The sequence below is a fragment of the Natator depressus genome, chromosome 1, assembly GCF_965152275.1.
Source record: "Natator depressus isolate rNatDep1 chromosome 1, rNatDep2.hap1, whole genome shotgun sequence".
NCBI lineage: Eukaryota > Metazoa > Chordata > Testudines > Cheloniidae > Natator > Natator depressus.
Window position 1 is genome coordinate 258,205,544 of NC_134234.1, and position 13,178 is coordinate 258,218,721.

The window sequence follows — 13,178 nt, forward strand, 5'->3', positions numbered from 1 at the left end:
GAGGGCAAGTTTCCGCCTTGACCCGTGCTGCGACCTTCCTAATAGGCTGGGCATGCATCACCCCCCCTTGTACAGAATGGAGGGGGTTGAGGGGGGGGGGCCCACCGGCTCTTAACAGGGACAGATCTACCCTTAGTCACGGGGAGGGGCCCACAGCAGTCAGCACCTGGGAAGTGTCCTAACCCCACCCACTGCCTCAGCTCCAATACGCCTCAGCCCCAGGCTGCTCATGTGTAGCTGGGACGGGGCTGGTGCCTCGTGCTGAGGGGCACTGAATGAAGCGCAGCTGGGCTGAATGGCTGCTGCAATTTATGTGCTTCCCCCCAGAGCCAGAGGGGAGGCCGTGTGGCCCTGTGGCACAAGCCCTTGTGGGGCAGAGAAGTCCTGCTCTGCCCCTTACTAAAGACCACAAGGCTTCAATGCCAGTGTAGCTCTTCCTGGGCCTAAGGCCACACCCTTGGGCCTAAAGCTGCCAGAAGCAAAGGGGCTGCTGGATGTGTATTTCTGAAAGAGGGACCCTCCGAAATGCTGCGAACACCCCCCCCCCCCGGCAAGCTGGGAGCCCAGGTCTGCACATGCACAACAGCCACTGGACACACACTCAGTCTGGCAACAGGGGCACTTTTATTTCTGTAGGAGGCGGGGGGGGCTTACAAATAAAAATGACCCAAGGCCGGCAGGACACAAGGGTTGAGCCCTGGTTCTGCTTTGTCTGTCCATGGGCCAGGCTTTAGTGCCCAGCCCGCTCACGTTCCCCCGTCACAGCCAGTTGCACCACTCAGGCTCCTGGGGGTGGGGGTGGTATTTATTGCTAAGAGGTGCAGCGGCTCAAAGGACCAGGGGCTGGAATGAAGTGAATGGGGGGAGAGGAGCCTTTCCCCTTTGGGTCACCAGTCCAACCCCCATCCCCCACTGGGAGGCTTTGCCAGCTGATTGCTGCTTGGTGGCCCATGTGAAACACGTTAATGGTTTTAGTCCAGCATCCGCCGGCGGGGCCAGGTGGCCAGCGCTGTCTCACGCACCTGGCAATTGGCACTGATTGGCCTCCTTGTTCGCAGCCTCAGCAGAGGCCAAGAGCCAAATGGGCCTTGATGAGTCAAAGCCCCTCGGTTTACAAAAAAGGTCCGTTTGGGCTGGCAGGGGGAGGGTGTGGTGTGGTAGCCTGCATTGCAGGGCTAAGCCCAGCCTCACCCACTGCAGGGCTTGGGCTGGCACAAGGCCTAAAGTCACTTAATATCCAGGCATCAGACACAAGATGGAAGCCCTAGTTCAACAAGGGGAGGAAGGTAGGCACCCTGCCTAGCCTCAGCATGAAGTGGGTATGGAGCCCTTGGTGGTGGTCTGCACTGGCTGTCATTGGGGGTGCACACCTCAGCCAGGAGCAGACAAGACGGACACGCCGCATGGGCTTGTGCCAGAGGAGGCATCCCATGGTGCTAACCTGCCCCCACTATTGAGCAGAGGTCCATGCCTGCTGGTCAGTGCATTATGCAAAGGGCATGCACTGAGTCCTCCCCACCGACGCCTTTGCCACCATGCAGCAACCAGAGCGCAGTAGGAAGGAAAACTGGCAGCTGTTTGTCAGCTCCTGCAGAGCCCTAAAGTTTGTGTGTGAACTTCAAATCAGCAGGGGGGGAAAAGCAAGCCGGGCCTAAAGGAGCATTTTTGTTCCACTTTTCTCCCCGCGCGTCTCTCTGCTGTTCACTGTTGCCCTGCGGACAGATGAATTGGGGGGGGGGGGGAGTGATGGGGATTAAAAGGTAACGCAGTGTGGCATGTTTGCCTTTAGTAGCTGGTCCAGCTAAGAGGTTTATGCGGCTGTTGCTGCTCATTAGAGGAGCTGTCCTCTAGCTCAAGCATTAATGGCTTATTGTTCTGGGACTGAAGGTCCCCAGTTCAAATCTGACCTCAGCAGCATCACCTGTACCAACCCTGCAAGCTGTACCTGTGGTTTGGCCCTTCCCGTGGCTAAGCATGTGCTTCTTGCCCACGCAGTAGAAATACAGCTCTAGAGAGGGACTGCTCAGGGGCGTGGCGCCCTTACAGGGCTAGCACTCCTCCTGGCAGCCACTAGCCACCCACAGACACACGCGCCAGTGGTACAAAGCCCTTTTGAAAAGGACTGAAGCAGAATTAAGGAAACAAAAAATTGACAAGGGCCGCAACTGAGTGAAACGCGCACGTGACTAGCAAAGCCCGGCCCCTACGAAGGGAAGAGAGCCGTTTCCCCAGGCTGACAGCCGCAGTGGCTTTTCAAACCCATGCCGGGGGATATAAACAGCTTGGGCACAAAGGAGCTTGACCACCTCCATGGTGGACCACGGTGAGTGGCTGAACATAGTCAGGGAGACGCGGGCTGACCCAGCCTGAGACCCTGTGGCTACAGTTCCGTGGGGCCGCAGCTGCTGGGCAGGGCTGTGCCATAGGTAGCCGGTGCGTGCAATAACCGGTGGTGGGGAGTGACTGACGCCCTGCAGGCCCAGCACTAGCAGCAAGCCCAGCGGCCAGCTTGGCACTGCTGCCTGCTCTGGAACCTGTACGAGTGGAGAGGGGAACGTGGCTGGGCCTGGGGCAGGGGTGTGTGTGAGAGAACAACACAAGGTTGAGGGGGAAGCGGTGAAGCGCACGACACGTATGGCCAACACACCCAGCATGCTGGGAGCGCTCAGGCCCTGCTCTGGAGCCACCCCAAGCCCCACACGGCCTGCTGGGCGGTAACCTGGCAGGAGCGACCGTCAGGGCCGGGTGCTGGGCAGTAGCTGCAGCCAGAAAGGCTCCATGGTGAAGCCAGGCCATAGAGCCTATCCACTGAGACAGCTTTGCACCCCCTTTAAACCACCATGCCCCCATCAGTCCCCACCTGAGCTGCCAAAGCCAGCGCTCAGCCTTACCCCGGCTGGCAGAAATGTCCCACAGAAACTAAAAATAATGACCAGCCCCCAACCTCAGCCAGCAGTCACTGTTTACGTAGGACCTATGTTTTGCTACTCTGCAGCCAGCAAGGGGCAGCCCTGTGTTCACCTACTGACCCACAGCCCTGGCCCGTGGGCGCTAAAAGCAACAAGAACTGCAGGGTCAGCTAGGCCATCATTCGAAACATTCAAAAATGGCGTAAGACAAATCCCCAACCCTACTCGGCACTGGTGCCTAGCGTGTGAAGGGGAGCGAGCTGAGCTGGCAGAGAAGGGAAACGTAAAACTCCTTGTGAGCCCTTACCAGCTGCCCTTTTGTACAGTTCGTTTATACTGGTGATTGTGTGCCCTTGTTTACAACCCACGTGGAGGGGCAGAGGGAGGGGATGGGCTGCACGTGCTAACCCAATGGGCTTTAATGGCTATTGCAATTGCTTGTCTCACATCTCCCACCAGTTGTCCTTCCCCTCGGGGGGCGGGGGGGGGTGCCTTCCCCCTTGCCAGCTGGGCTTGGACGTGACTCCCCTGGCCAGAGCAGTGGAGTCCCCCGGCTCTCGTCAACATTGACCGTTCTGGTACAAGTGTGATGTGATGGACAGGTGAACTGGAAACAACAGCCGTGCATCAATCACAGGGCACATGCATGCCTGTTTCACCATGCACGTTATCCGCGTACTCTCAGGAGGTGTGGGCACCTGTTCTGGTGGGGATTCCCCCACCTTCCTCGCCCCTCCTGACACCCAGCCTAGTGCCACCAGCTATAATGGGGAAGCACCTCTGGTACTTCGCTAGCAGGTGGTCTGGGCTGACAAGACCGTTAGCCCCAGAGGCGCCTGGGACATAAAACGAAAAGATGAAGGTTCTTTTTAGACCGTGACCTCAGTCTTGCTATTGGTGGAGAAGGGCCGCGGGGGCTGGACATAGTGGGTGGGCGTCTGGCTGAAGACCTCCGGCAGCTTCTCGACGCTGAACTGGCGCTTGTTGGCATAGATCTGTCGGCGGACATCAGGGGGGTGGTGATGGCTGGGGTCCCAGCCTCCCTTGAAGGCCGGACTGGCCACCAGTGAGTGGGCGTTGGTTTTCACCACCTTGGCCTTCTGCCCAGGTGTCGCCAAGCCAACCAAGGCACAGCTGTCGTGCAGGGGAGGCATGTCTTTCTGATGCAGCCCCATGGGTGGGAAGGACAGAGGACCAGGCGGAGGCATGTCCACCATGGGAAACCGCTTGTAGAATTCTTCGGGCGCACTCTCTGCAGGGGAAAACAAAGCAAAGGGCAGGAAGTCAGAGAGCCATGGAACACACCCGCCTTCCTGGGCTGCACAAGAGCCTTCCACCTCTCTGCCTGCCAGGATGGCTCTCCTCCATGCCTGTCCCCGCCTCCCCTGGACCTGGGCTTCAACTCTGCTGCGAGGGACAGAACCTTGGCCATCTCACTCTCTGGCCCCCGCTCCATGAATGCAGCAGCTTCCCTTGCGCAGCCTTGTCCCAGGCCCCTTTCCTTCACTGATGCCTGTGCTGAACCCCCACCCCTGAGCTAAACTTTGCTCGAACTCAGAACACATGACACTTGCAGCCCTTGCTTCTCTCTCCAGGCCTGCAGAACCGCTAGAGCTGGGGGCTGCACTGCTCTCCCTGACAGCACCAAGGGTGTCCCGTTTCCTTCCCTCTGGCCTTGGGGAAATCACAGTCACTGCTACCACGGGATGCGGGGAGAGAAGAGCTGAAGCAAAGCCAGAGGAAGCACAGGCTGGTGACGCAGCCCCGTCCGGTCCCTGGGCTGCGGTAGCACATACCTACGGCCTTGAGCGTGGCATACTTGGCGTAGTCCGGAGCTTGGTGGGGCATGGTGCTCGTCATCTGCAGCCGGTTGCTGTGGGCATGTGGCAGCCCCATCTGGGGGGCGATAGGGGGGCTGACCACAGCGTTATTCAAGTGCATATTGTCTGGAAATGCAAAGAAAGATTCTGGGAGGGAAGGTTTAAGGGGTCAGAAAGTCAGAATTTAAGGCCAGAAAGAACCATTAGATCATCTAGCCTATCCTGCTGTCCACCAAAGGTCATTCCATTTCGGCTGCTTACCCCAGTACTGAGCCCAGGAACTTGTGCATGGCTACATCACATCTTCCAGAGAGGCCTCCAGCCTTGATCTGACGGCAGCAAGAGCCTGAAAATCGACCACTTCCCTTGGTAGTTTGTCCCAATGGTTTCACCCCCCGCACTGTTTGGTGACTGGCATGAAGGGCGCATTCCCATTCCAATGGGACACCCACAGCCCTGACACCGCCATTCCCGTCGGCACTAACTGGCCTCCTCTGCAGAGAGACCAACGCTGAATGGGCCAAAGGACCTGACCTCCCGTCACTCCTAGCAACAGACCCTTGGTGCCAGGCTTGGTGTGGGCCATGTGGGTGCAAAGCTAGGAGAGTGGCTGCCCGTGTACCTGTTCAGACTTCAGGCTCCAGGGCTCTCAGTCGGGTGACATTCACCAGCGGTAACTTCAGATCAAAGCATTTCAATGCAAATTCCCCTTGCCCCCTTTAACCTGGGACAAGCATCACTGGCAAATGAAAGAGAAAACAGAGCCTTCCCCATCTTCCCCGAGCAGAGTTGAACTAAACTAAGAGGCCACTGGATTAGCAGCTGATTTCCCCGTGTTACACAGCTGGGGACCACGGTGGTACCAGTGAATCCTGGCTCCACCAATCCTCCCATTGTCACCACCCAGGGGAGTCCCAAGGGGACAGCATGGGCTAGCGATCAGCCCATCCTTCAGCAGAGGAGAAACACTTCCCCCCACCCACCTCGAAAGCAGATCCCCTGCGGGGACATCCCCCGGCCACATGCTGGATGACCTCACCAGTTGCCATTCACCAGCACTGGGACTAGCTCCAGCTCTGAGGGGGAAATCCCAGCCACCTGTGCTCTAGAAGGATGAGATACAGCATGGATCCCACCCACCCCAGGTACACTCCGGCCAGTGCCGGACGCTGCCCTGAAGCGTATTCTGGCGTGCTTTGCTCAGCCTAGCTTTAAAGAACCCAAGTGATGGGACTTTCCCCAGCACTGCCCCACCACGGGACTGCTCCACCACCTAACACACCTCACGGCTAGGACAGTTTTCCTCCCTCCTCCATGCTCCCACCTGCTAGTCCGAGTGCAGCTAGTAACCCGCCAGCCTTGGGGGCTCCTGCAGCTTGTCCTAGCCGGATGACTGCACTGCGCTTTGACCTGTGAGCTGCAAACACACACTGGCTGCTGCCAGGGCAAATGTCACTTCCAATCTTTCAGAGAAGCAAGCAGGGGACTGTCAGCCTGGAGGGGGAGCCTCCTCCCAGAGGCTGAATGGGTAGGCAGCAGGGAGCGCACTGGAGAAGGGGCAGAAGGCACAAATGCAACTTATGCAAGCCTCGAAAGCTGCTCCCCTAGAGCAGGGGCAGACACAGCCGCCACGCAGCCAAATCAGTGTTGTGTTTCACCTGTGCCAGCTGTTCTTGGTGATGACTGTCCCAGAACCAGGAGCAGAACCAACAGGGAGCCCAAACTTCCTGAGCCTCAACATATCTCTCACCCACAGCCTCTGCAACATCCATGCGAGCAGCAGATACTGGGAGGGTGGAGAGAGGCACTCCCAGCTTCCCAGGGGAGTGTCGACAAAGAGCAGTGACGGGGCCCCCACGTGGGAAGAAAGAGGCCCCTTGAAGAGGAAGGAATTCCTCGTTTGAGAGTAGGGTTCTGGTGAAAGAATTTCCAGGGGCTGTATCCCCTCCTCCCTGGGAACCCCTGATGCCAGCATGGTGCCCCCAGAACTCCCCATGACCAGCGCCCCCTTACGCTGCATTGACATTAGGAGAGGAGCTCAATGCCTGCAATCCTCCCCATGACCAGCATTTTGGTGGGGGGCCGCTCTCTCACCCTGGAGTCCACTGCGGGAGGGCTGCCTTTAAAGCTCTACTTTAAATAGAAAACAACAGAAACAAGGGAACAGACTTCCTCCCATGCATGTTCTTCTACTGCCTCTGTGCAAACTGCCCTGCTTGGTTTGCTCCACCCCGCCCCAGCTTCCCTCCTGCCCCCCTCGAGCCCCTTTCACAGAAACGGAAGGAGACCGGGAGGCCCTCTGCTGCCCACAAACCGGTCCCTGCCCAGCACAGATGGGACCATGGGGAGGACGGGAGGCGATGCTCTTACCTGTGCCGTTTCTGGGGGAGCTCCGGGCAAGCCCGTCACCCATCTGGACCTGGATGCTGCCCAAGTGGCCGTCAGTCATGTGGTCAGAGGGGCCGTGGCCCGGCTGCTTCAGCAAGTCTGTGAGCGTTCTGGAGAAGGCGGAAAGAAAGTAGCAAACCAGCATCACGTGAGGGGAGTCTCCACACTCTCCGCCACACGGGCGTGCGATACAGACACTTGGTGCAGACATAAGACCACTCGGCCAATGCACCTCAGTTCAGACCCACAGGGCAGGCCTACACTTGTAGGCGGCACTGGGGCAGCTGCACTGCTGCAGCGCTTTAGTGAAGATGCTCTCCCCTCAGCGTAGTGAATCCTCCTCCCTGAGAGGCAGTAGCGGTGTTGGCGGGAGAAGCTCTCCTGCCATGATAGCACTGTCTGCATCAGCACTTAGGTCGGTGTAACTACATCGCCCAGAGGGTGGATGAGTCACATCCCCGAGGGACATAGTTATATTGAAGTAATTCTGTAGTGTAGACCTCCCCACAGAAACCCTGGTTATTCCAGCCTAGGGCTCAATACAGCACTGCCAATGCACCTCCACTCCGGCCTGTAGAACCCACTGCTATTCCAGTGCCGGGCCACTACATGGGTCTCCCAGTGCCTCTCACACAGCCGCTTTCCAGCCCTGTGCAGCGATGGCCGAACAAACCAAACGTCATGGTGGCCAACCACCAAACTCACCTGCCAACCAAGGTGGGATCTGAACTCTGTGCTAGCCAAGGATAGAAGGAAAGGCCAAGCCCCACGTAGCCACGCCCTCCCAGCATGCTCAGCCTTGTAGCATGATCCACTTCCTCTTGAAAAGCACGACCACTGTGGGGCACTTTGTCAATGTTACAAGGGAGGCCCCTGCCACCTAGTAAATGGTCAGTTGTTGCTAATGTTAAAGGGGTGGGGTGGGGGGCAGGGGAATTAAAGAGTGAAACCTTTGTGTTCATCACACTGCCCTCTTCCCCTTCCTGCACATCCAGAAGCTGGAGAGACCCATTTGCATGACTAGATTAAAATAAAGAAAGACACGAGGCTTGGCAAAGGTTAAGGGCTTGGGGACACAATACCTGAAGGGTGTAAAAGCAGCGAGGGAGAGGAATTGTTCCGAGTGCACCAAAGACGTATAACTAGGAGTAATGGGATGAAACAGAGGAGGAAAACTCAGGCTGAATAACAGGGGAGGTTTCCCAAGAGACAGAACTACCAGAATGTGGAATTGTCTGCTAAGGGAAGCGATGGAAACCCCAGCGCTTGAGTCATTTCAAACTGAAGTGGAGAAAGCCCTGGAGAAGAGACTGTAGGGAAAGATCCGGCATCAGCAGGGATGTGGATGAGCCAGATGTGACCTTTCTTGGCTATTCTATCCATTTTTAATCATCCCTTTCTGAATAATGACATTAAAGAACATTACATAAGCGTAATTTGTTTAACATTCATGTGTGAAGACATCCCAGAAATTCCATGGTGCATGGAAGCTCCCAGAGCAACATATACACTCAGAAACCAGAACAGCCATGGACAGCAAGTCCCAGGATCAGATCCCCACGGTGCTATTTGCATGAAAATTAGCATAAAAAACAAGCCTGTTCTGCAAGGAAAGACCACGCAAGGGGTGTCTAGATAGATTTTTTCTGCCTCCAATCTGTATGATCATTCGCCCCCACTTTCCTTCTAACACAGATTCGCTGCTTTTACTCCGTATTTCTCGCATATTCCACTGCAGATGCTTCTGTCACAGCCTGTCCCTGTCCCCGCCTCTGGACAGACACCAGTCTGTTGTGAGTGGACTCAACCACTGGATCCCACATGCTCCTAAGTCAGTCAAGTCTGGGCAGAGGCTGGTCATTTAGCTCTGGCTTTCTCAGACTTCCTCCCAGGTATCCGTTTGTGACCCTGTGTGCCTAGGGCAGCCTTTCCTGGAAATGCCAAGGTCAGGGCAGGCTGTAAAAGGGAGAGAGATACTCCCAAGACTGGTGGGTAACACTGAAGTTAAGCTCCCCAACCAGTCACAAACTGTGCTCCTGATCCCCCACACTGGTTATCAAGAAGCATAAAAGGAAACCACACAGCCCCCTTTTATTTCATTCCAGTTCTCTGGCTCCCAGTCAGCACCTAGGTCCAGTACAGTGAGCAGTTATTTTAAACTTGGCTCACATATACAAAATATTCTTCTGACCCCAAAGGGTCAGTCACGTTACCAGGTCAATATGAGTTTGGATCTTACATAAAATACCACGCTGCCAGCCAATCCTTAAGCATCTAAAACTAAAGGTTTATTATAAAGAAAAAAGAAAGAACAAGAAGAGATAAAACAGTCACATACATACAAAAACTTCAAAGTCCATATATCAGGTTCTTAGCAGCACAGGTACTGACTCCATGGGTGCTCTGGGGCTGGAGCTTCCACGGGGAAAATTAGTGGGTGCTCTTCACCCACTGGCAGCCAAGCTCCCCTCTCCCCCTCCTTTTCCTCCCCCACCCCGAGTGCTCCACGTCCCCGCTCCTCCGCCTACCTCCCAGTGTTTCCCGCCTGACCGCCGCCAAACAGCTGTTTGCACGCTCCAGGAGGGAGGGAGAGGAGCGGGGAGCCGCGTGCTCAGGGCGGGAGGCGGGAAAGAGGAGGGGCTGGGGCAGGGATTTGGGGAAGGGGTTCAAATAGGGGCGGGGAGGGGGCGGAGTTGGGGTGGGGACTTTGGGGAAGGGGCTGGAATGGGGGCGGGGAAGGGGTGGGAAGAGACTGGTTGGGGCGGGGCCTCATGGAAGGGGTGGAGTGGGGGCGGGGCCGGGGACAGAGGTGGGGTCGAGCATCCAGGGGAAAGAGGGGAAGTCGGTGCCTATGCTTAGCAGTATTGGTGAGTTTGCTGGCTTGAAAGTCCCTCTGGAACACATCCACAGCTTGGATGGGTCATTCAGTCCTTTGTTCAGAGCTTCTTTTGTAGGAAGGTTATTCCAGAGGTAAGAAGCAGGAATGAAGACAAAATGGAGAAGCTGCAGCTGCCTTTTATAGTCTTTTGCCATGCAGCTTGTATTTCCTTTGTTCCAAATGCAAGCTGCCCAGCACATGGCCTGGAAGCATTACAGTTCTGTCCATAGGCATGTCCCTGCATGCCTTGCTGAGTCATAAGGTGGATCCCTGACCCTTTCAATGGGTTCATTGTACAGTTGATGTCCCTTGATGGGCCATCAAGCAGGTTAGGCAGTGTTGATGCCAATCTGTCTGGGGATGTCATCCAGATGCACAGCACAAGTTTGGAAATATAGATATCCCCTACATATCTATACCTCATAATACAAAGATGAGACAAACATATAAACAAGACGATCATACTTGGCAAATTACAACATTTTCACAGGTACCTCACTCGGCATATCTGGCACGACTCAGTGCCATTTTACAATATTGGGATTTATAATACCCTAAAGTGCCCCCCCCCAATTCCACACAGCGTCACACTGCTACCCTGCCTTGTGAAGTGGACTCTGCAGCCCAGCCATCTTAGACCCCAGAATCAGTGGCCCCACCTTCCTGAGCCCCAATTGCTCAGAGACACTCTTCCAACATTCCACCTTGCTGTGAGTGCTCTGAGCTTCTTGATCAACCCTTTCAGAGACAACATGGCAGGCAGGCAAGCAAGCAAAGCACTAAAGCGTTACAGAGCTTTGCAAAATAAGAGTTCTGAGACATCCCCCTCCAAAGTCTGTTCTCACCCTTTCTGTGAGGCCTGCATCTCAGGCCAGGCAGAGTGCCTTCTGCCTTCTCTCTCTCTCCAGCCTGGTCTCCTGGCATGTGGCAGTGGCCAGCCCCCCCCTCACAGAGATCATCCCCCTTAAATACAGTCTCTGACCCCTTGTGCCCATGTGCCCAGGCTAAGAAAAGCCAGCCCCTTCCCCTTCTGTGTAGAGAGCTTGTGTTCCATGTGGATGGCCAATAGTTGAGAGACAGAGCTGATGACTCTAGTTTGTTTTGTGATGGCTTTTCAGTCAGTCTTTCAGCAAGGCCCCCCCGCACCGCTCCTGGGAAGGGCAGCGTGTGGGATGCAGCATACTAACCTGGCCCTGGACAAGGTGAGTCCTGGGTTCAGCTCCTAAACACAAGGATATCCTAATCCAAAATGAAGGTTACCATCCAAAACGGAGTTTGCACTTTGATACAGACATAGCCTACTTTGTCACAGCTTCTATAAATGGGTCATTCCTGTACCACATTTAATTGTGTCTTGGCATCTGGACAAAGAACTGAGACTCAGTACTGAAGTACATAACCATGAACTTTACACTAGTTTTTCCCGCACTACAAGGGAATTCCCACAGCTTTCACCAAACTTCTAAAGTCCTGGACTAGCATTCCCAGTGCTGAATGTAAAACTAGAGATGGATTCTCTGAGGCCAGTCCCTTTGCCAGTTGTTCCAGATCCCAGTCTGGAATGGGGCAGGGCTGTTCCCGGACTGTTATGCTTCACTCCGGCTCTTGTCAGCGATTGGTGAACATCATAAGCTAACTCTAACAGTAGCCAGTGGAGACAGTGCTTAGAAAGCACATGCCGTTGGGTGATCATCTTGCATCAGTCTCTGAGAATTTGCACCAACTGAGATCTTGGGCTTTTTGTTAATCTCAGAATATTTCAGTGCTGGTCTTTCGATGGCAACCTTTGTTTAATTCCCCAACATTTTTCTTTTGCCAGCCATTGCTGTACTATTCTGTATTAGTCTCCAAGAGCACTCTGCCTGTGACAAATGAGGGACAATTTGCTTAGGTAGACTAACATGGCCACGAATCTCCATAGGTACTCCTTGATTTTGGGTCTTTCCATTTGCACAATTGACTCCACTTTTCTTGGGTCCAGTCTTTGTCACTGAGTCCGTGTCCTACATACCTGCCCTCACTCAGCCTGACCTGGCATTTGTGCCTGTTTGATCTCTGGCACGCTGCTGAGCAGTCTGCAGTCTGTCATTGAGGTGTGGATTGTTTTTGTTCCAAATCAGCAGACCATCACCAGTAATTACTTCCACCCCATCCAGATCCTCGAAGATCTAGGACAGGATGCATTAGTACAGCTCAGGTGCTGAGGCAATCCCAAAAGGAAGTAACTTTAGCCATTGGGTCTCCCCACTCACCCTCCCCCCCGACCCAACCCAAGAGGGATGTTGAAGGCACAGAGATTTGGTTTGATTTGTATTTTGGGGTGAGGATTTGAACTGGGTTTTCTTTTATAGGAATTGATTCACATTCCTCCCCACTCTGTGTCCCCCAATAAAAATACTATTTTTTCCACCTTTTTACAACCGTAGCTATGAGTCAGTTCCAGCAGGCTGGAAACTGGTGGGCTAGGCTTTTATCTTTTGTCTCTGGCAGTGGAAGGACATCTCTGTCACTGAAGACCATGCTACCCGAGGCAACTGGCTTGTTCTTCTTTTATCAGCACTCAAACGGGCCTGTTGCATCAGCAAGTTCAATGTTATTTGACCTACATTTTCTTGGGCTTCTTTATGGTCATTCTTTTTTGTGACTTTTCCCCTTGAAATAAAAAGAACATCAATACCAGCAACCCAAAGCAACCTTACAATATCAAAACAGTGTAGACAGCTGTCAATAAGAGTCTATGCTATAATAAAAAGAGAGTGCGAAGCCCAACAGTAAGCAGCAACCCTATAAACACAATGAAACAGTTTGCAAAGCTCTATGCGCATAAGCAACCCTACAACAACAAACGAAGCTCACAGCCTCAAGCAAACCTCCCCCACTCCCAACCAACACAAATAATATACCAGGAACTGCTACAATAGCCAAGAGTGTTCTTAAATAGGGAGGATGTCACAAGCACGTTAAAGTATCCAAAAATATTAGATTTCACCAACCTCTACTGTCACTGTCTAGAGCAATGGTTCTCAACCAGGGGCACATGTACCCCTGAGGGTACGCAGAGGTCTTCCAGGAGGTACCTCAACTTATCTAGCTATTTGCCTAGTTTTACAACAGGCTACATAAGAAACACTAGCGAAGTCAGTACAAACTAAAATTTCATACAGACAATGACTTGTTTATACT

The 13,178-nt window shown here is 54.1% G+C and overlaps 1 protein-coding gene across 2 annotated transcripts in view; it reads right to left on the bottom strand.

Annotated features, from left to right (window-relative positions):
* Window positions 1-644: 644 nt before the first annotated feature.
* SHISA8 (shisa family member 8) overlaps window positions 645-13,178 on the bottom strand; it is a 33,645-nt gene continuing 21,111 nt past the window's right edge. The window contains exons 2-4 of one of the 2 annotated variants that reach the window (XM_074941712.1): window positions 7,100-7,227; window positions 4,706-4,876; window positions 645-4,161 (exon numbers count right to left, since the gene is read on the bottom strand). In XM_074941712.1, the coding sequence (XP_074797813.1) occupies window positions 3,779-4,161; window positions 4,706-4,876; window positions 7,100-7,227 (682 nt within the window). In that variant the 3' untranslated portion in view covers window positions 645-3,778. The remainder of the gene's footprint in view (window positions 4,162-4,705; window positions 4,877-7,099; window positions 7,228-13,178) is intronic. The other variant, XM_074941713.1, reaches the window with a different exon arrangement.